Source organism: Salvelinus namaycush, unplaced genomic scaffold (assembly GCF_016432855.1).
Source record: "Salvelinus namaycush isolate Seneca unplaced genomic scaffold, SaNama_1.0 Scaffold154, whole genome shotgun sequence".
NCBI classification, from domain to species: domain Eukaryota; kingdom Metazoa; phylum Chordata; class Actinopteri; order Salmoniformes; family Salmonidae; genus Salvelinus; species Salvelinus namaycush.
In genome coordinates, this window is record NW_024058275.1 from 164,195 (window position 1) to 188,469 (window position 24,275).

The 24,275-nt window shown below is 48.4% G+C and overlaps 1 protein-coding gene across 2 annotated transcripts in view; it reads left to right on the forward strand.

Moving 5' to 3' along the window:
• The window catches only part of LOC120036996 (nuclear fragile X mental retardation-interacting protein 1-like), a 45,139-nt gene extending 22,124 nt beyond the window's left edge, over window positions 1-23,015 (forward strand). For both annotated transcript variants that reach the window (XM_038983235.1, XM_038983236.1), the window contains exons 5-10: window positions 2,024-2,100; window positions 18,520-18,612; window positions 18,768-18,955; window positions 19,062-19,193; window positions 21,473-21,714; window positions 22,181-23,015. In XM_038983235.1, the coding sequence (XP_038839163.1) occupies window positions 2,024-2,100; window positions 18,520-18,612; window positions 18,768-18,955; window positions 19,062-19,193; window positions 21,473-21,714; window positions 22,181-22,795 (1,347 nt within the window). In that variant the 3' untranslated portion in view covers window positions 22,796-23,015. The remainder of the gene's footprint in view (window positions 1-2,023; window positions 2,101-18,519; window positions 18,613-18,767; window positions 18,956-19,061; window positions 19,194-21,472; window positions 21,715-22,180) is intronic.
• Window positions 23,016-24,275: the final 1,260 nt, after the last annotated feature.

Here is a 24,275-nt window from a genome sequence, read left to right on the forward strand (position 1 = left end):
GCACAGTCAACAGCACAAACGTCAAGAAGGTAGAGACAACAATACATCACACAAAGCAGCCACAACTGTCAGTGTTGCTTCTATACATGTATTTCTATAAGCATTAACCTCCTCCTGTAGAACCATGTGTTTAACCTCCTCCTGTCTGGAACCATGTGTTTAACCTCCTCCTGTCTGGAACCATGTGTTTAACCTCCTCCTGTCTGGAACCATGCGTTTAACCTCCTCCTGTAGAACCATGTGTTTAACCTCCTCCTGTCTGGAACCATGTGTTTAACCTCCTCCTGTCTGGAACCATGTGTTTAACCATCTCCTGTCTGGAACCATGTGTTTAACCTCCTCCTGTAGAACCATGTGTTTAACCTCCTCCTGTACCATCTCCTGTCTGGAACCATGTGTTTAACCTCCTCCTGTCTGGAACCATGTGTTTAACCATCTCCTGTCTGGAACCATGTGTTTAACCTCCTCCTGTAGAACCATGTGTTTAACCTCCTCCTGTCTGGAACCATGCGTTTAACCTCCTCCTGTCTGGAACCATGCGTTTAACCTCCTCCTGTCTGGAACCATGTGTTTAACCATCTCCTGTCTGGAACCATGTGTTTAACCTCCTCCTGTCTGGAACCATGTGTTTAACCTCCTCCTGTCTGGAACCATGTGTTTAACCTCCTCCTGTCTGGAACCATGTGTTTAACCTCCTCCTGTCTGGAACCATGTGTTTAACCTCCTCCTGTAGAACCATGTGTTTAACCTCCTCCTGTCTGGAACCATGTGTTTAACCTCCTCCTGTACCATCTCCTGTAGAACCATGTGTTTAACCTCCTCCTGTCTGGAACCATGCGTTTAACCTCCTCCTGTCTGGAACCATGCGTTTAACCTCCTCCTGTCTGGAACCATGTGTTTAACCTCCTCCTGTAGAACCATGTGTTTAACCTCCTCCTGTCTGGAACCATGCGTTTAACCTCCTCCTGTCTGGAACCATGTGTTTAACCTCCTCCTGTCTGGAACCATGTGTTTAACCTCCTCCTGTCTGGAACCATGTGTTTAACCTCCTCCTGTCTGGAACCATGCGTTTAACCTCCTCCTGTCTGGAACCATGTGTTTAACCTCCTCCTGTCTGGAACCATGTGTTTAACCTCCTCCTGTCTGGAACCATGTGTTTAACCTCCTCCTGTCTGGAACCATGTGTTTAACCTCCTCCTGTCTGGAACCATGTGTTTAACCTCCTCCTGTCTGGAACCATGTGTTTAACCTCCTCCTGTCTGGAACCATGTGTTTAACCTCCTCCTGTCTGGAACCATGTGTTTAACCTCCTCCTGTCTGGAACCATGTGTTTAACCTCCTCCTGTCTGGAACCATGCGTTTAACCTCCTCCTGTACCATCTCCTGTAGAACCATGTGTTTAACCTCCTCCTGTACCATCTCCTGTAGAACCATGTGTTTAACCTCCTCCTGTCTGGAACCATGTGTTTAACCTCCTCCTGTCTGGAACCATGCGTTTAACCTCCTCCTGTACCATCTCCTGTAGAACCATGTGTTTAACCTCCTCCTGTACCATCTCCTGTAGAACCATGCGTTTAACCTCCTCCTGTCTGGAACCATGTGTTTAACCTCCTCCTGTCTGGAACCATGTGTTTAACCTCCTCCTGTCTGGAACCATGTGTAACCTCCTCCTGTCTGGAACCATGTGTTTAACCTCCTCCTGTCTGGAACCATGTGTTTAACCTCCTCCTGTCTGGAACCATGTGTTTAACCTCCTCCTGTCTGGAACCATGTGTTTAACCTCCTGTATCATCTCCTGTAGAACCATGCGTTTAACCTCCTCCTGTCTGGAACCATGTGTTTAACCTCCTCCTGTCTGGAACCATGTGTTTAACCTCCTCCTGTCTGGAACCATGTGTTTAACCTCCTCCTGTCTGGAACCATGCGTTTAACCTCCTCCTGTCTGGAACCATGTGTTTAACCTCCTCCTGTACCATCTCCTGTCTGGAACCATGTGTTTAACCTCCTGTACTATCTCCTGTAGAACCACGCCCCAGGGGCAAAGAGAATCAAGCTGGACACTCCAGAGGAGATTTCTAAATGGAGAGCGGAGAGGCGCAGGTCAGTAGAATGTTTTGTATATAGCCTCCACATTGACTCTGTACTGGTACCCCCTGTATATAGCCTCCACATTGACTCTGTACCGGTACCCCCTGTATATAGCCTCCACATTGACTCTGTACCGGTACCCCCTGTATATAGCCTCCACATTGACTCTGTACCGTAACACCCTGTATATAGCCTCCACATTGACTCTGTACCGTAACACCCTGTATATAGCCTCCACATTGACTCTGTACCGGTACCCCCTGTATATAGCCTCCACATTGACTCTGTACCGGTACCCCCTGTATATAGCCTCCACACTGACTCTGTACCGGTACCCCCTGTATATAGCCTCCACATTGACTCTGTACCGTAACACCCTGTATATAGCCGCCACATTGACTCTGTACCGGTACCCCCTGTATATAGCCTCCACATTGACTCTGTACCGGTACCCCCTGTATATAGCCTCCACACTGACTCTGTACCGGTACCCCCTGTATATAGCCTCCACATTGACTCTGTACCGTAACACCCTGTATATAGCCGCCACATTGACTCTGTACCGGTACCCCCTGTATATAGCCTCCACATTGACTCTGTACCGTAACACCCTGTATATAGCCTCCACATTGACTCTGTACCGGTACCCCCTGTATATAGCCTCCACATTGACTCTGTACCGGTACCCCCTGTATATAGCCTCCACATTGACTCTGTACCGGTACTCCCTGTATATAGCCTCCACATTGACTCTGTACCGGTACCACCTGTATATAGCCTCCACATTGACTCTGTACCGGTACCCCCTGTATATAGCCTCCACATTGACTCTGTACCGGTACCCCCTGTATATAGCCTCCACATTGACTCTATACCGTAACACCCTGTATATAGCCTCCACATTGACTCTGTACCGGTACACCCTGTATATAGCCTCCACATTGACTCTGTACCCTAACACCCTGTATATAGCCTCCACATTGACTCTGTACCCTAACACCCTGTATATAGCCTCCACATTGACTCTGTACCAGTACCCCCTGTATATAGCCTCCACATTGACTCTGTACCGGTACCCCCTGTATATAGCCTCCACATTGACTCTGTACCGGTACCCCCCTGTATATAGCCTCCACATTGACTCTGTTCCGGTACCCCCTGTATATAGTCTCCACATTGACTCTGTACAGGTACCCCCTGTATATAGCCTCCACATTGACTCTGTACCGGTACACCCTGTATATAGCCTCCACATTGACTCTGTTCCGGTACCCCCTGTATATAGTCTCCACATTGACTCTGTACCGGTACCCCCTGTATATAGCCTCCACATTGACTCTGTACCGGTACCCCCTGTATATAGCCTCCACATTGACTCTGTACCGTAACACCCTGTATATAGCCTCCACATTGACTCTGTACCGTAACACCCTGTATATAGCCTCCACATTGACTCTGTACCGTAACACCCTGTATATAGCCTCCACATTGACTCTGTACCGTAACACCCTGTATATAGCCTCCACATTGACTCTGTACCGTAACACCCTGTATATAGCCTCCACATTGACTCTGTACCGTAACACCCTGTATATAGCCTCCACATTGACTCTGTACCGTAACACCCTGTATATAGCCTCCACATTGACTCTGTACCGGTACCCCCTGTATATAGCCTCCACATTGACTCTGTACCGTAACACCCTGTATATAGCCTCCACATTGACTCTGTACCGTAACACCCTGTATATAGCCTCCACATTGACTCTGTACCGTAACACCCTGTATATAGCCTCCACATTGACTCTGTACCGATACCCCCTGTATATAGCCTCCACATTGACTCTGTACCGGTATCCCCTGTATATAGCCTCCACATTGACTCTGTACCGGTACCCCCTGTATATAGCCTCCACATTGACTCTGTACCGGTACCCCCTGTATATAGTCTCCACATTGACTCTGTACCGGTACCCCCTGTATATAGCCTCCTCATTGACTCTGTACCGTAACACCCTGTATATAGCCTCCACATTAACTCTGTACCGTAACACCCTGTATATAGCCTCCACATTTGACTCTGTACCGGTACTCCTTGTATAGATAAGAGGTTGACCAATTTAATTAGGGCAGATTTCAAGTTTTCATAACAGTCGGTAATCAGATTTGACCATATTAATGACCAAACGCTCGTATTTCTGTGTGTTTATTATAATTAAGTCTATGATTTGATAGAGCAGTCTGAGCGGTGGTAGGCAGCAGCAGGCTGGTATTTCTGTGTGTTTATTATAATTAAGTCTATGATTTGATAGAGCAGTCTGAGCGGTGGTAGGCAGCAGCAGCAGGCTGGTATTTCTGTGTGTTTATTATAATTAAGTCTATGATTTGATAGAGCAGTCTGAGCGGTGGTAGGCAGCAGCAGGGTGGTATTTCTGTGTGTTTATTATAATTAAGTCTATGATTTGATAGAGCAGTCTGAGCGGTGGTAGGCAGCAGCAGGCTGGTATTTCTGTGTGTTTATTATAATTAAGTCTATGATTTGATAGAGCAGTCTGAGCGGTGGTAGGCAGCAGCAGGCTGGTATTTCTGTGTGTTTATTATAATTAAGTCTATGATTTGATAGAGCAGTCTGAGCGGTGGTAGGCAGCAGCAGGCTGGTATTTTTGTGTGTTTATTATAATTAAGTCTATGATTTGATAGAGCAGTCTGAGCGGTGGTAGGCAGCAGCAGGCTGGTATTTCTGTGTGTTTATTATAATTAAGTCTATGATTTGATAGAGCAGTCTGAGCGGTGGTAGGCGGCAGCAGGCTGGTATTTCTGTGTGTTTATTATAATTAAGTCTATGATTTGATAGAGCAGTCTGAGCGGTGGTAGGCAGCAGCAGCAGGCTGGTATTTCTGTGTGTTTATTATAATTAAGTCTATGATTTGATAGAGCAGTCTGAGCGGTGGTAGGCAGCAGCAGGGTGGTATTTCTGTGTGTTTATTATAATTAAGTCTATGATTTGATAGAGCAGTCTGAGCGGTGGTAGGCAGCAGCAGGCTGGTATTTCTGTGTGTTTATTATAATTAAGTCTATGATTTGATAGAGCAGTCTGAGCGGTGGTAGGCAGCAGCAGGCTGGTATTTCTGTGTGTTTATTATAATTAAGTCTATGATTTGATAGAGCAGTCTGAGCGGTGGTAGGCAGCAGCAGGCTGGTATTTTTGTGTGTTTATTATAATTAAGTCTATGATTTGATAGAGCAGTCTGAGCGGTGGTAGGCAGCAGCAGGCTGGTATTTCTGTGTGTTTATTATAATTAAGTCTATGATTTGATAGAGCAGTCTGAGCGGTGGTAGGCGGCAGCAGGCTGGTATTTCTGTGTGTTTATTATAATTAAGTCTATGATTTGATAGAGCAGTCTGAGCGGTGGTAGGCAGCAGCAGGCTGGTATTTCTGTGTGTTTATTATAATTAAGTCTATGATTTGATAGAGCAGTCTGAGCGGTGGTAGGCAGCAGCAGGCTGGTATTTCTGTGTGTTTATTATAATTAAGTCTATGATTTGATAGAGCAGTCTGAGCGGTGGTAGGCAGCAGCAGGCTGGTATTTCTGTGTGTTTATTATAATTAAGTCTATGATTTGATAGAGCAGTCTGAGCGGTGGTAGGCAGCAGCAGGCTGGTATTTCTGTGTGTTTATTATAATTAAGTCTATGATTTGATAGAGCAGTCTGAGCGGTGGTAGGCAGCAGCAGGCTGGTATTTCTGTGTGTTTATTATAATTAAGTCTATGATTTGATAGAGCAGTCTGAGCGGTGGTAGGCAGCAGCAGGCTGGTATTTCTGTGTGTTTATTATAATTAAGTCTATGATTTGATAGAGCAGTCTGAGCGGTGGTAGGCAGCAGCAGCATTCAAACAGTGCTTCAAGCACAGCGCTGTTTATGACTTCCAAGCCTATCAACTCCCCAGATTAGGCTGGCAATACTATAGTGCCTATAAGTACATCCAATAGTCAAATGTATATGAAATACAAATGGTATAGAGAGAAGTAGTCCTATAATTCCTATAATAACTACAACCTATAACTTCTTACCTGGGAATATTGAAGACTCATGTTAAAATGAACCACCAGGTTCATATGTTCTGAGCAAGGAACATATTGCACTTTAACTTTTGTCTCCAACACTTTGTTTTTGCATTATTTGAACCAAATTGAACATGTTTCATTATTTATTTTAGACTAAATTGATTTTATTGATGTATTATATTAAGTTAAAATAAAAGTGTTCATTCAGTATTGTTGTAATTGTCATTATTACAAATATATAAACAACAATCGGCCGATTTAATCGGTATCGGCATTTTTTAGGTCCTCCAATCGGTATCGGAGTTGAAAAATCATAACCGGTCGACCTCTATTATAGAGCCTCGCTTGTTATTTTACTGCTGCTGTTTAATTATTTGGTACTTTTATTTTCTATTTAAGTATCTATTTTTTTACTTAACACTTTGTATTTATTTTCTTAACTTAAAACTTCTACTTGGTCACAATCCCGGATCCGGGAGCACCCTCATCAGTAAAAAAGCTGACTAGCATAGCCTAGCATAGCGCCACAAGTAAATACTAGCATCTAAATATCATGAAATCACAAGTCCAAGACACCAGATGAAAGATACACATCTTGTGAATCCAGCCATCATTTCCGATTTTTAAAATGTTTTACAGGGAAAACACTATGTATTTCTATTAGCTAACCACGATAGCAAAAGACCCAACCGCATATTTTCACAATTTTTTTCCTGCATAGGTAGCTATCACAAATTCGACCAAATAAAGATATAAATAGTCACTAACCAAGAAACAACTTCATCAGATGACAGTCTGATAACATATTTATTGTATAGCATATGTTTTGTTCGAAAAATGTGCATATTTCAGGTATAAATCATAGTTTTACATTGCAGTAGTCTCACCAAAGCAGCTAGAATAACTACAGAAACCAATGTGAAATACCTAAATACTCATCATAAAACATTTATGAAAAACACACAGCGTACAGCAAATGAAAGACAGGCATCTTGTGATTCCAGACAATATTTCAGATTTTTTAAGTGTTTTACAGCGAAAACACAATATAGCATTATATTAGCTTACTACAATAGCCTACCACACAGCAGCCTTCATTCAAGACATGTTAGCGATAGCGAATAAACCAGGAAAAGATATTAATTTTTTCACTAACCTTCTCAAACTTCATCAGATGACAGTCCTATAACATCATATTACACAATACATATAGAGTTTGTTCGAAAATGTGCATATTTAGCGGCACAAATCGTGGTTGAACAATGTGAATACGTAGTGAAAATGCAGAAATATTGTCAGGAGAAATCTTGGAGAGGCACCTATTCTAATCAAATAACTAATCATAAGCTTTACTAAAAAATACATGTTGGACAGCAAATTAAAGATACACTAGTTCTTAATGCAACCGCTGTGTTAGATTTTTTTAAATTAACTTTAGTACGACTTACAGCTTACGTTATAGCGATACAGCGCCCAAAATCAGCGCCCAAATTACGTCTAAACATTTTCGACAGATATACGAAAAAACATCATAAATCGTTCCTACTATTTGATGAGCTTCCATCAGAATCTTGTACAAGTTGTCCTTTGTCCAGAATAATCGTTGCTCGGTTGTAGAATGTCGTCTTCATCTGTAGAACGCTAGCCATGCGGCACAGCAGTGTCCAACTCACCAGAACGCATCACAAAGAAAATACCGAAAATCGGAATAAACTTATATAAACGGATATAAGTCGGTTTAATATAACTAGTTGATGATGTTTTTAACACATATCGAATATCCGGCTCTGATTTTATATCTAAGGCCTATAACGACAGCTTTTCAGAACGCAATCCTGAGGTCTGTCTTGCGCCAATACGAACGGTGAAAAGACTACACCCACGGTTCCAAGAGCTCTTGTTCGGCCTCAGATCTAGCTAGACACCCCATTCCAATTCTCACTGCCTACTGACATCTAGGGGAAGGCGTATGCAGTGCATGTAGACCCATAGATTCCATGCAAATTAATAAACTGACCCTGGAACAGAGCCCTCGATTTCAGATTTCTCACTTCCTGACAGGAAGTTTGCTGCCAAATGAGTTCTGTTTTACTCACAGATATAATTCAAACGGTTTTAGAAACTAGAGATTGTTTTCTATCCAATGGTAATAATAATATGCATATTGTACGAGCAAGAATTGAGTACGAGGCAGTTTAATTTGGGAACAATTTTTTACAAAGTGAGAACAGCGCCCTCCTATTGAGAAAAGGTTATTAAAGCATTGTTGGTTAAGGGCTTGTAAGTAAGCAATTCACTAAGGTCGACACCTGTTGTATTCGGTGCATGTGACAAATAAAATTTGATTTGACATGCGATGATGTTGATGATGACAATGCTGTTTCCACTTTGCTTCTTAATATTAATCCACTATCGTTCTGTAATTACACTATTAGCTAATGCTAATAGCTACCTAGCTAACAAACGTACTGAGTCAGAGCAAACGTAACTAGCTATACAGCCTGATAATACCAGTGATGGTGTAGAACTAAATCTGCATGTTTTTTTGTGCAACAGTAACTTCTAAATCAGAGGAAAACACAAAGCAAGAATATGTTAGCTACATGAAGTAGGTAAGAGGGAACATTCAATGTAGCCAAATATTATAGGGTCCCCTAGGAAACACTTGTCAACACTTTGGTTCCTACCCTGTCACAGTAACTCCTCCCTGGCATTTTCATTTGTTATGTCAAACACTCTAATCAAAGTGCCCACTATTATATTCTAACTATAGAATATGAATAATCATTCTATTTCCGTGATTCCAACAGTTCACCCAAGTGTTTTGCTCTAAATCACAAGTCAAATTGCAATTTCAACATTTGGTTAAAAATAAGGCCTAGATTGTTTGCCCATATCATGCAGCCCTACGTGGCATTGTGGGAATTCTCAAATGAGTGCAGAATTTTGTGGGGGTTGAATTGAACAGTATAAAACATTCAGAATAGAGAAAGACTCATTGAAATCACTTTCACTTTTATCATTGCCACCCCTGGGGTCATGTCCTGTAGGGGGTGCCACCCCTGGGGTCATGTCCTGTAGGGGGTGCCACCCCTGGGGTCATGTCCTGTAGGGGGTGCCACCCCTGGGGTCATGTACAGTAGGGGGTGCCACCCCTGGGGTCATGTCCTGTAGGGGGTGCCACCCCTGGGGTCATGTACAGTAGGGGGTGCCACCCCTGGGGTCATGTACAGTAGGGGGTGCCACCCCTGGGGTCATGTACAGTAGGGGGTGCCACCCCTGGGGTCAAAACAAATGTTGAACTTTTATTATTCAGAAATGCCTTTTTCAAATGCTGTGATATGTTTTGGCCATATCGCCCAGCCCTGCCACAGCGCAAACATTTCAAATAAAATGTATTTATATAGCCCTTCGTACATCAGCTAATATCTCGAAGTGCTGTACAGAAACCCAGCCTAAAACCCCAAACAGCAAGCAATGCAGGTGTAGAAGCACAGTGGCTAGGAAAAACTCCCTAGAAAGGCCGAAACCTAGAGAGGAACCAGGCTATGAGGGGTGGCCAGTCCTCTTATGGCTGTGCCGGGTGGAGATTATAACAGAACATGGCCAAGATGTGTCCCACCGCCTGGCTGGGGAGCCGTGGGACACGGAGCCACACCGCCTGGCTGGGGAGCCGTGGGACACGCAGCCACACCGCCTGGCTGGGGAGCCGTGGGACACGCAGCCACACCGCCTGGCTGGGGAGCCGTGGGACACGGAGCCACACCGCCTGGCTGGGGAGCCGTGGGACACGCAGCCGCACCGCCTGGCTGGGGAGCCGTGGGACACGCAGCCGCACCGCCTGGCTGGGGAGCCGTGGGACACGCAGCCGCACCGCCTGGCTGGGGAGCCGTGGGACACGCAGCCGCACCGCCTGGCTGGGGAGCCGTGGGACACGCAGCCGCACCGCCTGGCTGGGGAGCCGTGGGACACGCAGCCGCACCGCCTGGCTGGGGAGCCGTGGGACACGCAGCCACACCGCCTGGCTGGGGAGCCACGCAGGCAGAAAAGTTGGTCTAATTTACTCAAGCCTATAAAAGTGAGAATTTGAGGTGCACAGGCTTCTACCACTGAAGTGTGACGTTGTCCTCGTGTTTCTTGGCTATTTACATAGTTGTGTTCACGCTAGGTGGTTGTTCCAGTGAGTTTGCTGCTACTAGCAAAGGAATGTTGGAGAATCATTTCTGACACAGACAGGCGAAGCCTACCGTTACCACGGTAAAGGCCCACCCCTTAAAGGGGCAGTAACTTTTGTCTCACCAATGTGACTCCAAGGGTACATTGGACTTTTATTGAGCATGGAACACCCCAAAAAAACGTATCAACTTTTAGTCTTATCATAAAAACACTCTTCAAATATGTTCGTTGTGCTTGTAATAAATGTCAGGTACAGGTTGGCAACAACAACTGCCCGAGTTACACCAGGAACGCACAATCCCTCCATCAGTGTCAGACTGTCCGCAATAGGCTGGACTGAGGGCTTATAGGCCTGTTGTAAGGCAGGTCCTCACCACACATCACCGGCAACAACATTGCCTATGGGCACAAACCCACTGTCGCTGGACCAGACAGGACAGGCAAAAAGTGCTCTACACTGACGAGTCACGGTTTTGTCTCACCGGGGGTGATGGTCGGATTTGCTTTTATCGTCGAAGGAATGAGCGTTACACCGAGGCCTGTACTCTGGAGCGGGATCGATTTGGAGGTGGAAGGTCTGTCATGGTCTGGGGCGGTGTGTCACAGCATCATCGGACTGAGCTTGTTGTCATTGCAGGCAATCTCAACGCTGTGCGTTAAAGGGAAGACATCCTCCTCGCTCATGTGGTACCCTTCCTGCAGGCTCGTCCTGACATGACCCTCCAGCATGACAATGCCACCAGCCATACTGCTTGTTCTGTGCGTGTCCCCCCCAGAAATGTCCGGGAACTTGCAGGTGCCTTGGTGGAAGAGTGGGGTAACTCAGAGCAAGTACTGGCAAATCTGGTGCAGTCAATGAGGAGGAGATGAACTGCAGTACTTAATGCAGCTGGTGGCCACACTAGATACTGACTTTTTGTGATTGTGCATTCGAAAAGTATTCAGGCCCCTTTATCCACATTTTATTACGTTACAGCGTTATTTTTAAATGTATTCATTTTTTTTTCTACACAATGTCTCAATGACAGCATAAACTGGTTTAGATTTTTTTTTGCTAATTTATATAAAAATGAAGACTTCCACATGTATTCAGACCCTTTACTCAGCACTTTGTTGAAGCACCTTTGGCAGCGATTACAGCATCGAGTCATCTTGGGTATGACGCTACAAGCTTGGCACACCTGTATTTGGGGAGTTTATCCCATTTTAAGGTCTGTCCAGAGCTGTTTGATCGGGTTCGGGCTCTGCCTGGGCCACTCAAGGACATTCAGAGACTTGTCCCGAAGCCACTCCTGCATTGTCTTGGCTGTGTGCTTAGGGTCGTTGTCCTGTTGGAAGGTGAACCTTCGCCCCAATTTGAGGTCCTGATTGCTCTGGTGCAGGTTTTCAGCAAGGATCTCTCTGTACTTTTCTCCGTTCATCTTTCCCTCAATCCTCCCAGTCCCTGCTGCTGAAAAACATCCCCACAGCATGATGCTGCCACCACCATGCTTCACCGTAGGGATGGTTCCAGGTTTCCTCCAGACGTGATGCTTGGAATTCAGGCCAAAGAGTTCAATCTTGGTTTCATCAGACCAGAGAATCTTGTTTCTCTTGGTCTGAGAGTCTTTAGGTGGCTTTAGGCGAACTCCAAGCGGGCTGTCATGTGCCTTTTACTGAGGAGTGTCTTCCGTCTGGCCACTCTACCAGAAAGCCCTGATTGGTGGAGTGCTGCAGAGATGGTTGTCCTTCTGGAAGGTTCTCCCATCTCCACAGAGGAACTCTAGAGCTCTGTCAGAGACCATCTGGTTTTTAGTTACCTCCCTGACCAAGGTCCTTCTCCCCCGCCTGCTCAGTTTGGCCGGGCGGCCAGCTCTAGGAAGAGTCTTGGTGGTTCCAAACTTCTTCCATTTAAGAATGATGGAGGCCACTGTGTTCTTGGGGAATTTCAAAGTTGCAGACTTTTTTTGTTGGTAACTTTCCCCAGATCTGTGCCTCGACACAACCCAGTCTCGGAGCGCTACAGACAATTCCCTCGACCTCATGGCTTGGTTTTCGGTCTGACATGCACTGTCAACTGTGGGACCTTATATAGGCGTGTGTCTGTCTTTCCAAATCGTGTCCAATCAATTGAAATGACCACAGATGGACTCCAAGTTGTAGAAACATCTCAACAATGGTCAATGGAAACAGGATGCACCTGAGCTCAACTTCGAGTCTCATAGCAAAGGGTCTGAATACTTATGTAAATAAGGTATTTCTACATATCTAAACACCGGTTTTCGCTTTGTCCTTCAAGGGGTATTGTGTAGATTGCTGATTTCTTTTATTTAATCCATTTTAGAATACGTCTGTAACGTAAAATATGCGGTAAAAGGCAAGGGGTCTGAATACTCTCCGAAAGCAGTGTGTTTTTGTTCCAGTTTGTTTAGCTGTCTATAGAAGCATATACAGTATAGCTATTTTGTTAGTAAGTGTTCGCTTTAAGGGTATTTTTGTAGTGGGTTTTTTCAGGGGAGACCAGGGTCTCATTCTCAATGGTGACCTGAGAACAAACAATTCAACATCATTCAGTAAAACGGATACAGCCGTTTTCAGATTCACTACTTTTCAATAACACTAAATGATTACAATCAACCGAAACACTCACCAACCAGAGTGAATGTATTCCTCGTCAGCTTTCTAAACGTCCTTATTCGCACCAAGGATTCCAGATGGAATGAGGATGGTTCCTAACATGGGGGGGCCTTACAACTGAAGGCTAATAAACCTCGGTTGGTAGAGGAACCTCGAGTTGTGAGCTGGGTTTGGTGCCTCGTGTTTTTCTACTTTGACGAGACAACCGAGATGTTGGTAGCTGGTTCGGCAGAGCTTTCTAAACCAAAAGGGAGACATGAAGTGATCTACTGGAGAGGTCCAGCTGACCACCTGATAAATGATGTGATCTACTGGAGAGGTCCAGCTGACCACCTGATAAATGATGTGATCTACTGGAGAGGTCCAGCTGACCACCTGATAAATGAAGTGATCTACTGGAGAGGTCCAGCTGACCACCTGATAAATGATGTGATCTACTGGAGAGGTCCAGCTGACCACCTGATAAATGAAGTGATCTACTGGAGAGGTCCAGCTGACCACCTGATAAATGAAGTGATCTACTGGAGAGGTCCAGCTGACCACCTGATAAATGATGTGATCTACTAGAGAGGTCCAGCTGACCACCTGATAAATGATGTGATCTACTGGAGAGGTCCAGCTGACCACCTGATAAATGAAGTGATCTACTGGAGAGGTCCAGCTGACCACCTGATAAATGAAGTGATCTACTGGAGAGGTCCAGCTGACCACCTGATAAATGATGCATTGATCAGTATTAAACCGGTGTTCTCAGTCAACTCTCCTGGTAAAATAAAAATGTGAACTCTGTATCCCAGAGTTTTAGAGTAATGTCTGCTGCCTTCTGATAAATGGGAAGCCCCATAATGAGGGGCTGCAGGGAAGTTGAGGGTCCAGCCTGCGTTCTGTTTAGGACAGGAAGTTGAGGGTCCAGCCTGCTGTCTGTTTAGGACAGGAAGTTGAGGGTCCAGCCTGCGTTCTGTTTAGGACAGGAAGTTGAGGGTCCAGCCTGCGTTCTGTTTAGGACAGGAAGTTGAGTGTCCAGCCTGCGTTCTGTTTAGGACAGGAAGTTGAGGGTCCAGCCTGCGTTCTGTTTAGGACAGGAAGTTGAGGGTCCAGCCTGCGTTCTGTTTAGGACAGGAAGTTGAGTGTCCAGCCTGCTGTCTGTTTAGGACAGGAAGTTGAGGGTCCAGCCTGCGTTCTGTTTAGGACAGGAAGTTGAGGGTCCACCCTGCTGTCTGTTTAGGACAGGAAGTTGAGGGTCCAGCCTGCTGTCTGTATAGGACAGGAAGTTGAGGGTCCAGCCTGCTGTCTGTTTAGGACAGGAAGTTGAGGGTCCAGCCTGCTGTCTGTTTAGGACAGGAAGTTGAGGGTCCAGCCTGCGTTCTGTTTAGGACAGGAAGTTGAGGGTCCAGCCTGCTGTCTGTTTAGGACAGGAAGTTGAGGGTCCAGCCTGCGTTCTGTATAGGACAGGAAGTTGAGGGTCCAGCCTGCGTTCTGTTTAGGGAGAGGCCTGGTCGAGTTCTATAAAGCCTTTACCAGCTGATCTGTCTTTTTATTTTTACATCACATTTCTGATAATCCAAAATCCCTAATATGTAAAGTTGGGAACCTGCTCAATGAGAGGACCACGCAATGCATCAAGGCTGCTCAATGAGAGGACCACGCAATGCATCAAGGCTGCTCAATGAGAGGACCACGCAATGCATCAAGGCTGCTCAATGAGAGGACCATTCAATGCATCAAGGCTGCTCAATGAGAGGACCACTCAATGCATCAAGGCTGCTCAATGAGAGGACCACGCAATGCATCAAGGCTGCTCAATGAGAGGACCACTCAATGCATCAAGGCTGCTCAATGAGAGGACCACTCAATGCATCAAGGCTGCTCAATGAGAGGACCACGCAATGCATCAAGGCTGCTCAATGAGAGGACCACGCAATGCATCAAGGCTGCTCAATGAGAGGACCACGCAATGCATCAAGGCTGCTCAATGAGAGGACCACGCAATGCATCAAGGCTGCTCAATGAGAGGACCACGCAATGCATCAAGGCTGCTCAATGAGAGGACCACGCAATGCATCAAGGCTGCTCAATGAGAGGACCATTCAATGCATCAAGGCTGCTCAATGAGAGGACCACACAATGCATCAAGGCTGCTCAATCAGAGGACCACGCAATGCATCAAGGCTGCTCAATGAGAGGACCACGCAATGCATCAAGGCTGCTCAATGAGAGGACCACACAATGCATCAAGGCTGCTCAATGAGAGGACCACGCAATGCATCAAGGCTGCTCAATGAGAGGACCATTCAATGCATCAAGGCTGCTCAATGAGAGGACCAATGCATACATGTGTAAACCATCTGAAATATCTCTACGAAAATGAGAAAAAACTAGGTGTATTTAGTTTTTTCCCCGCATGAAGGACCCATTTGAAATCCACAAGGGCTTTCTGCAAGGTAACCACATCCGATGGCAGCTCTAACAGACTGGTCAGCAGCAGGGCCAATAGCTAACCACATCCGATGGCAGCTCTAACAGACTGGTCAGCAGCAGGGCCAATAGCTAACCACATCCGATGGCAGCTCTAACAGACTGGTCAGCAGCAGGGCCAATAGAGCTGCCATCGGATGTGGTTAGCTAACAGACTGGTCAGCAGCAGGGCCAATAGCTAACCACATCCGATGGCAGCTCTAACAGACTAGTCAGCAGCAGGGCCAATAGCTAACCACATCCGATGGCAGCTCTAACAGACTGGTCAGCAGCAGGGCCAATAGCTAACCACATCCGATGGCAGCTCTAACAGACTGGTCAGCAGCAGGGCCAATAGCTAACCACATCCGATGGCAGCTCTGACTGGTCAGCAGCAGGGCCAATAGCTAACCACATCCGATGGCAGCTCTAACAGACTGGTCAGCAGCAGGGCCAATAGCTAACCACATCCGATGGCAGCTCTAACAGACTGGTCAGCAGCAGGGCCAATAGCTAACCACATCCGATGGCAGCTCTAACAGACTGGTCAGCAGCAGGGCCAATAGCTAACCACATCCGATGGCAGCTCTAACAGACTGGTCAGCAGCAGGGCCAATAGCTAACCACATCCGATGGCAGCTCTAACAGACTGGTCAGCAGCAGGGCCAATAGCTAACCACATCCGATGGCAGCTCTAACAGACTGGTCAGCAGCAGGGCCAATAGCTAACCACATCCGATGGCAGCTCTAACAGACTGGTCAGCAGCAGGGCCAATAGCTAACCACATCCGATGGCAGCTCTAACAGACTGGTCAGCAGCAGGGCCAATAGCTAACCACATCCGATGGCAGCTCTAACAGACTGGTCAGCAGCAGGGCCAATAGCTAACCACATCCGATGGCAGCTCTAACAGACTGGTCAGCAGCAGGGCCAATAGAGCTGCCATCGGATGTGGTTAGCTAACAGACTGGTCAGCAGCAGGGCCAATAGCTAACCACATACGATGGCAGCTCTAACAGACTGGTCAGCAGCAGGGCCAATAGAGCTGACATCGGATGTGGTTAGCTAACAGACTGGTCAGCAGCAGGGCCAATAGCTAACCACATCCGATGGCAGCTCTAACAGACTAGTCAGCAGCAGGGCCAATAGCTAACCACATCCGATGGCAGCTCTAACAGACTGGTCAGCAGCAGGGCCAATAGCTAACCACATCCGATGGCAGCTCTAACAGACTGGTCAGCAGCAGGGCCAATAGCTAACCACATCCGATGGCAGCTCTGACTGGTCAGCAGCAGGGCCAATAGCTAACCACATCCGATGGCAGCTCTAACAGACTGGTCAGCAGCAGGGCCAATAGCTAACCACATCCGATGGCAGCTCTAACAGACTGGTCAGCAGCAGGGCCAATAGCTAACCACATCCGATGGCAGCTCTAACAGACTGGTCAGCAGCAGGGCCAATAGCTAACCACATCCGATGGCAGCTCTAACAGACTGGTCAGCAGCAGGGCCAATAGCTAACCACATCCGATGGCAGCTCTAACAGACTGGTCAGCAGCAGGGCCAATAGCTAACCACATCCGATGGCAGCTCTGACTGGTCAGCAGCAGGGCCAATAGCTAACCACATCCGATGGCAGCTCTAACAGACTGGTCAGCAGCAGGGCCAATAGCTAACCACATCCGATGGCAGCTCTAACAGACTGGTCAGCAGCAGGGCCAATAGCTAACCACATCCGATGGCAGCTCTAACAGACTGGTCAGCAGCAGGGCCAATAGCTAACCACATCCGATGGCAGCTCTAACAGACTGGTCAGCAGCAGGGCCAATAGCTAACCACATCCGATGGCAGCTCTAACAGACTGGTCAGCAGCAGGGCCAATAGCTAACCACATCCGATGGCAGCTCTAACAGACTGGTCAGCAGCAGGGCCAATAGCTAACCACATCCGATGGCAGCTCTAACAGACTGGTCAGCAGCAGGGCCAATAGCTAACCACATCCGATGGCAGCTCTAACAGACTGGTCAGCAGCAGGGCCAATAGCTAACCACATCCGATGGCAGCTCTAACAGACTGGTCAGCAGCAGGGCCAATAGCTAACCACATCCGATGGCAGCTCTAACAGACTGGTCAGCAGCAGGGCCAATAGAGCTGCCATCGGATGTGGTTAGCTAACAGACTGGTCAGCAGCAGGGCCAATAGCTAACCACATACGATGGCAGCTCTAACAGACTGGTCAGCAGCAGGGCCAATAGAGCTGACATCGGATGTGGTTAGCTAACAGACTGGTCAGCAGCAGGGCCAATAGCTAACCACATCCGATGGCAGCTCTAACAGACTGGTCAGCAGCAGGGCCAATAGCTAACCACATCCGATGGCAGCTCTGACTGGTCAGCAGCAGGGCCAATAGCTAACCACATCCGATGGCAGCTCTAACAGACTGGTCAGCAGCAGGGCCAATAGCTAACCACATCCGATGGCAGCTCTAACAGACTGGTCAGCAGCAGGGCCAATAGCTAACCACATCCGATGGCAGCTCTAACAGACTGGTCAGCAGCAGGGCCAATAGCTAACCACATCCGATGGCAGCTCTAACAGACTGGTCAGCAGCAGGGCCAATAGCTAACCACATCCGATGGCAGCTCTGACAGACTGGTCAGCAGCAGGGCCAATAGGTAACCACATCCGATGGCAGCTCTACCAGACTGGTCAGCAGCAGGGCCAATAGCTAACCACATCCGATGGCAGCTCTAACAGACTGGTCAGCAGCAGGGCCAATAGCTAACCACATCCGATGGCAGCTCTACCAGACTGGTCAGCAGCAGGGCCAATAGGTAACCACATCCGATGGCAGCTCTAACAGACTGGTCAGCAGCAGGGCCAATAGCTAACCACATCCGATGGCAGCTCTGATTGGTCAGCAGCAGGGCCAATAGCGTACATAAGTGTCATCAGCATATAGACGAATGTTACAGGTTTTTGCAGATGTACCAATATTATTAATATAAATAGTAAAGAGGATGGGTCCCAAAAATCAACCCTTGAAGGAAACACTTTTTAGTAATTTCAAGGTCACGTGACACTATCAGAAAGCACAACATCAGTCTCTTTGTGTACAGGAAGTACCCAACCCTGGTGAACGTGGAGAAGAGGAGGAAAGTGATGGATGCCAGGGAGGAGACTGGTGCGGTGCTGGAAACGGCTCAGTTTGGGTACGTGTACTTTCTTCTTCCTACATTTTATTGGTTGGTACAAGTTAGGTTACAAATACAACAGGATGATATTGTACTGATGCACAAGTTTCCTCCACTGAATAGTTGGGACCTACCCTGAACTATTTAGGTCACGCTGTGTGTTCTGTTGTTAGGAGGATGAGGGGTAGAGGTCGTGGACAGCGTGGTGGAAGGTTCCAGAGGGGCAGATGGGCCAGACCGGGTCCTCATCCGTCAGAGAGACCACCACACCCCACTCAAACCCCCACGGAGAGGCCTCCACCCCTCACTCAGTTCCCCAGGGACGGAGACCCTCTGGGGGCTCTGGCCAACAGTGACCCAGGTCAGTGATCCAGGAACCTGCCAGAGACAAGCTTTTTAAAGGTCCTAATGTCTGTCCCTGTATACACAACCCCTGTTGACTCTGACCCTTACTCTGACCTCTGTAGACTCTGATACAGAGGAGCCAGTCAGTGGAGGTGGGGTGACTGTGGCCCCTAAACAAATGACATCAGGGCTGGGATCTCTGATGGCCAGCTACGGCTCCATGACCGACAGCGACAGCGACCAGGAACCACAAGGTGAGCTTTAAATGTCAGCTGTCTGTTTCCCCCGTATGGAGGCCTGTTTCCCCCGTATGGAGGCCTGTTTCCCCCGTATGGAGGCCTGTTTCCCCCGTATGGAGGCCTGTTTCCCCCGTATGGAGGTCTGTTTCCCCCGTATGGAGGTCTGTTTCCCCCGTATGGAGGCCTGTTTCCCCCGTATGGAGGCCTGTTTCCCCCGTATGGAGGCCTGTTTCCCCCGTATGGAGGCCTGTTTCCCCCGTATGGAGGCCTGTTTCCCCCGTATGGAGGCCTGTTTCCCCCGTATGGAGGCCTGTTTCCCCCGTATGGAGGCCTGTTTCCCCCGTATGGAGGCCTGTTTCCCCCGTATGGAGGCCTGTTTCCCCCGTATGGAGGCCTGTTTCCCCCGTATGGAGGCCTGTTTCCCCCGTATGGAGGCCTGTTTCCCCCGTATGGAGGCCTGTTTCCCCCGTATGGAGGCCTGTTGTCCCCGTATGGAGGCCTGTTGTCCCCGTATGGAGGCCTGTTGTCCCCGTATGGAGGCCTGTTGTCCCCGTATGGAGGCCTGTTGTCCCCGTATGGAGGCCTGTTGTCCCCGTATGGAGGCCTGTTGTCCCCGTATGGAGGCCTGTGTCCCCCGTATGGAGGCCTGTTGTCCCCCGTATGGAGGCCTGTTGTCCCCGTATGGAGGCCTGTTGTCCCCCGTATGGAGGCCTGTTGTCCCCCGTATGGAGGCCTGTTGTCCCCCGTATGGAGGCCTGTTGTCCCCCGTATGGAGGCCTGTTGTCCCCCGTATGGAGGCCTGTTGTCCCCCGTATGGAGGCCTGTTGTCCCCGTATGGAGGCCTGTTGTCCCCGTATGGAGGCCTGTTGTCCCCGTATGGAGGCCTGTTGTCCCCGTATGGAGGCCTGTTGTCCCCGTATGGAGGCCTGTTGTCCCCGTATGGAGGCCTGTTGTCCCCGTATGGAGGCCTGTTGTCCCCGTATGGAGGCCTGTTGTCCCCCGTAGGGAGGCCTGTTGTCCCCCGTAGGGAGGCCTGTTGTCCCCCGTAGGGAGGCCTGTTGTCCCCCGTAGGGAGGCCTGTTGTCCCCCGTAGGGAGGCCTGTTGTCCCCCGTAGGGAGGCCTGTTGTCCCCCGTAGGGAGGCCTGTTGTCCCCGTATGGAGGCCTGTTGTCCCCGTATGGAGGCCTGTTGTCCCCGTATGGAGGCCTGTTGTCCCCGTATGGAGGCCTGTTGTCCCCCGTATGGAGGCCTGTTGTCCCCCGTAGGGAGGCCTGTTGTCCCCGTAGGGAGGCCTGTTGTCCCCGTAGGGAGGCCTGTTGTCCCCGTAGGGAGGCCTGTTGTCCCCGTAGGGAGGCCTGTTGTCCCCGTAGGGAGGCCTGTTGTCCCCGTAGGGAGGCCTGTTGTCCCCGTAGGGAGGCCTGTTGTCCCCGTATGGAGGCCTGTTGTCCCCCGTATGGAGGCCTGTTGTCCCCCGTATGGAGGCCTGTTGTCCCCCGTATGGAGGCCTGTTGTCCCCCTAGGGAGGCCTGTTGTCCCCCGTATGGAGGCCTGTTGTCCCCCGTATGGAGGCCTGTTGTCCCCCGTATGGAGGCCTGTTGTCCCCCGTATGGAGGCCTGTTGTCCCCCGTATGGAGGCCTGTTGTCCCCCGTATGGAGGCCTGTTGTCCCCCGTATGGAGGCCTGTTGTCCCCCCGTATGGAGGCCTGTTGTCCCCCGTATGGAGGCCTGTTGTCCCCCGTATGGAGGCCTGTTGTCCCCCGTATGGAGGCCTGTTGTCCCCCGTATGGAGGCCTGTTGTCCCCCGTATGGAGGCCTGTTGTCCCCCGTATGGAGGCCTGTTGTCCCCCGTATGGAGGCCTGTTGTTCCCCGTATGGAGGCCTGTTGTTCCCCGTATGGAGGCCTGTTGTCCCCCGTATGGAGGCCTGTTGTCCCCGTATGGAGGCCTGTTGTCCCCCGTATGGAGGCCTGTTGTCCCCCGTATGGAGGCCTGTTGTCCCCCGTATGGAGGCCTGTTGTCCCCCGTATGGAGGCCTGTTGTCCCCCGTATGGAGGCCTGTTGTCCCCCGTATGGAGGCCTGTTGTCCCCCGTAGGGAGGCAACAAACAGAAGACGTCGCCAATGATTCCAGTGTTTTACTATGGACTTGTTGTTGAGTCTGAACGTAAGACCTAAAAACAGCTTTTAAAATACTATGACGTCTGACTTGTTACTTGTCATTTTAGCTTTAATATTTTTGCCTTTCATTATATTTCATTGGTCAACACGTTGAGATGTGAACTTAGTGGTGTCTCAGTCCTGCCCATCCAGAGGACCAGTCAGCTGCTGAAGGAGAACCAGGCAATGCTGAAGGCTCTGCCAGCCAAGCCCCAGAACAGTGCTTCATCTGGGGCTAAGAGACTCTACCCTGAGCCCCCCCGGGAACCACAGCCTGGGTCTGGTCCTCATAGACCTGGTAGGGGGAGAGGAAGAGGAGCGAGAGGAGGACGAAACAACATGGACACCCCCCAACAGCGCCGTGCCACTCTGCTTGAGATGGTAAGACACCAGGAAAGAGGCAACGAGGCACAACTGATTTTACAGTGTTGAGATAAAAGATAAACATTTACGTCTGTATTGTGAATGTAGGTAGCATGTGTAGTTAGCATGTGTAGGTAGCATGTGTAGGTAGCATGTGTAGTTAGCATGTGTAGGTAGCATGTGTAGGTAGCATGTGTAGGTAGCATGTGTAGGTAGCATGTGTAGTTGGCATGTGTAGTTGGCATGTGTAGGTAGCATGTGTAGTTAGCATGTGTAGTTAGCATGTGTAGGTAGCATGTGTAGGTAGCATGTGTAGGTGGCATGTGTAGTTGGCATGTGTAGGTAGCATGTGTAGTTGGCATGTGTAGTTGGCATGTGTAGTTGGCATGTGTAGTTAGCATGTGTAGGTAGCATGTGTAGGTAGCATGTGTAGTTGGCATTTTTTCTACCTGCTGAATTATTCTATGACCCCTGACCTTTACAGTTACTGGCCCCAGACATCCGCCATGAGAGGAACGTGCTCCTGCAGTGTGTTCGCTACATTGTCCGAAACAACTTCTTTGTAGTGGAGGGTCAAACTCAGGACCAGGATGGAACTCTGGGCAGAACAGGGACCACAGGTGACCCTAACCTTGACCTCCAGACACAGGAAGTGAGAGCAGATGATCTGAGAGCAGATGATCTCCCAGCTACCACTGTGGTTGGTCCAGATGAAAGAGGTGACCAGGTGAGGTCATCACTAGAAGGTACCCAGAAACCACCAGTCTGTCAGGGACCTTCAGAGGTGGACATTTTGAATGCTGAAGATGTCCATCCTGAGGAGATACCAGATGCCGCCTCAAACCCTGATGTCATAACTCAGCTGAACTCTAACCCTGAGGTCCTGGGGACTGTGGCTGAGCAGTCTGGAGCGGGAGAAGACCAGAGCATGGAGGAGAACACACAGAGTGGACCAGCCTGCTCACAGTCACATCCCCTCCAGGAAACCCCAATGGACTTGGCTTTGAATGCTAATTATGGAGATGGTCACCCTGAAGACCACTCCCAGACCTCCATCCCCAACTATGATGATGAAGTCTGGGAGACCCAAGACCCCTGAAGTCACCCTAACCCTTCAATCAAGACTGTCACCTTGACCCTTCAATCAAGACTGTCACCCTAACCATTCAATCAAGACTGTCACCTTGACCCCTGACGTTGCCTTGACCCTTCAATCAAGACTGTCACCCTAAAAGCAGATTTATGCTTGATCCAGAAATGCGGTCCGGAGGCTCTGTACAGTTGCGTTATTTTGAGTTTGAGTTTTTACAGAGACAGTGCACATTGTACAATGATGACATGTGCACACCCACGACTAATCACATATGTTTTCACTTTCATCGCTATGCAAACAAGCCTGATTTCTGCGACAATTTCTCGTTTACACAAGTTTTTAGTTTAGCTAATAAAATGAAAACAAACTTCAAAACTTTTGGGTCCCTCGTTAAATTACAACATGAAAACCCATGTCTTAAACGTTGCTACGTTTGTAAATAGTGAAGAACATGTGTAATCTGCTTGATGTATTAAAGTTACTCATCTTACAGATCACGAAGTCAGATCATTTCCATTCATATATGATTCAGTTTGTCATACACTGGCTGTCATGTTTTTATTTGAACCGTCCCTGATCTACAGTGGAATCATCTAATTTCAGTCCTTTATTATGATTCATTTGTTTCTCTCTCGTAGCTCATTAGCACACCCTTGTGGTTGAAAGTATAGTATCTATTTTATGTCCTAGGATACAACAATTCATGTTCAAATAATACCATCAAAGGACCTTACAAATATGAACACGTTGTAAAAAACAGCTGTGAAAACCAAACCCGGCCAATATTTAGTTGTCATTCATTTACTTTCACAGTATTTCTTGTATACTCACAAGGCAATCATAGACACATTTGGTGGTAATATTATAGAGCAGGTGGTTGCTGTGTGTGGTTGGGAGGTTCTGCTGTCACTTGTTCCTAACAGGCACGCAGTCTTGTAATGGAGACTTGAAGAGGGGACGACTGTCCAGGCACTGCTGCTCTCTTTGTTCTGATGTTGCAGTGCTTGGTTTTATGTTCATTCTGTATATATCACATTACGGGCCCAGTATGAACAGACACCAGAACTTCTAAGCAGATATTGGACAACAGACATCAACAGTACTAGATGATGTCATGAAAAGTTGGAGGTGGGTTGGTAATGGAGGACATCAGGTGGGTCGGGTGTTGGGTAGAACCCCTAGGTCCTGGAGAACAGGTAATGGAGGCAATCAGGGGGTCCAGGTATCGGTGTTGGGTAGAACCCCTAGGTCTGGAGAACAGGTAATGGAGGACATCAGGTGGGTCTGGGTGTTGGGTAGAACCACTAGGTCCTGGAGAACAGGTAATGGAGAACATCAGGTGGGTCCAGGTCTGGGTGTTGGGTATAACCCCTAGGTCTTAGAGAACAGGTAATGGAGGACTTCAGGTGGGTCTGGGTGTTGGGTAGAACCCCTAGGTCCTGTAGAACATCAGGTGGATCCAGAGGAGAAACAACAAATGGGTTTG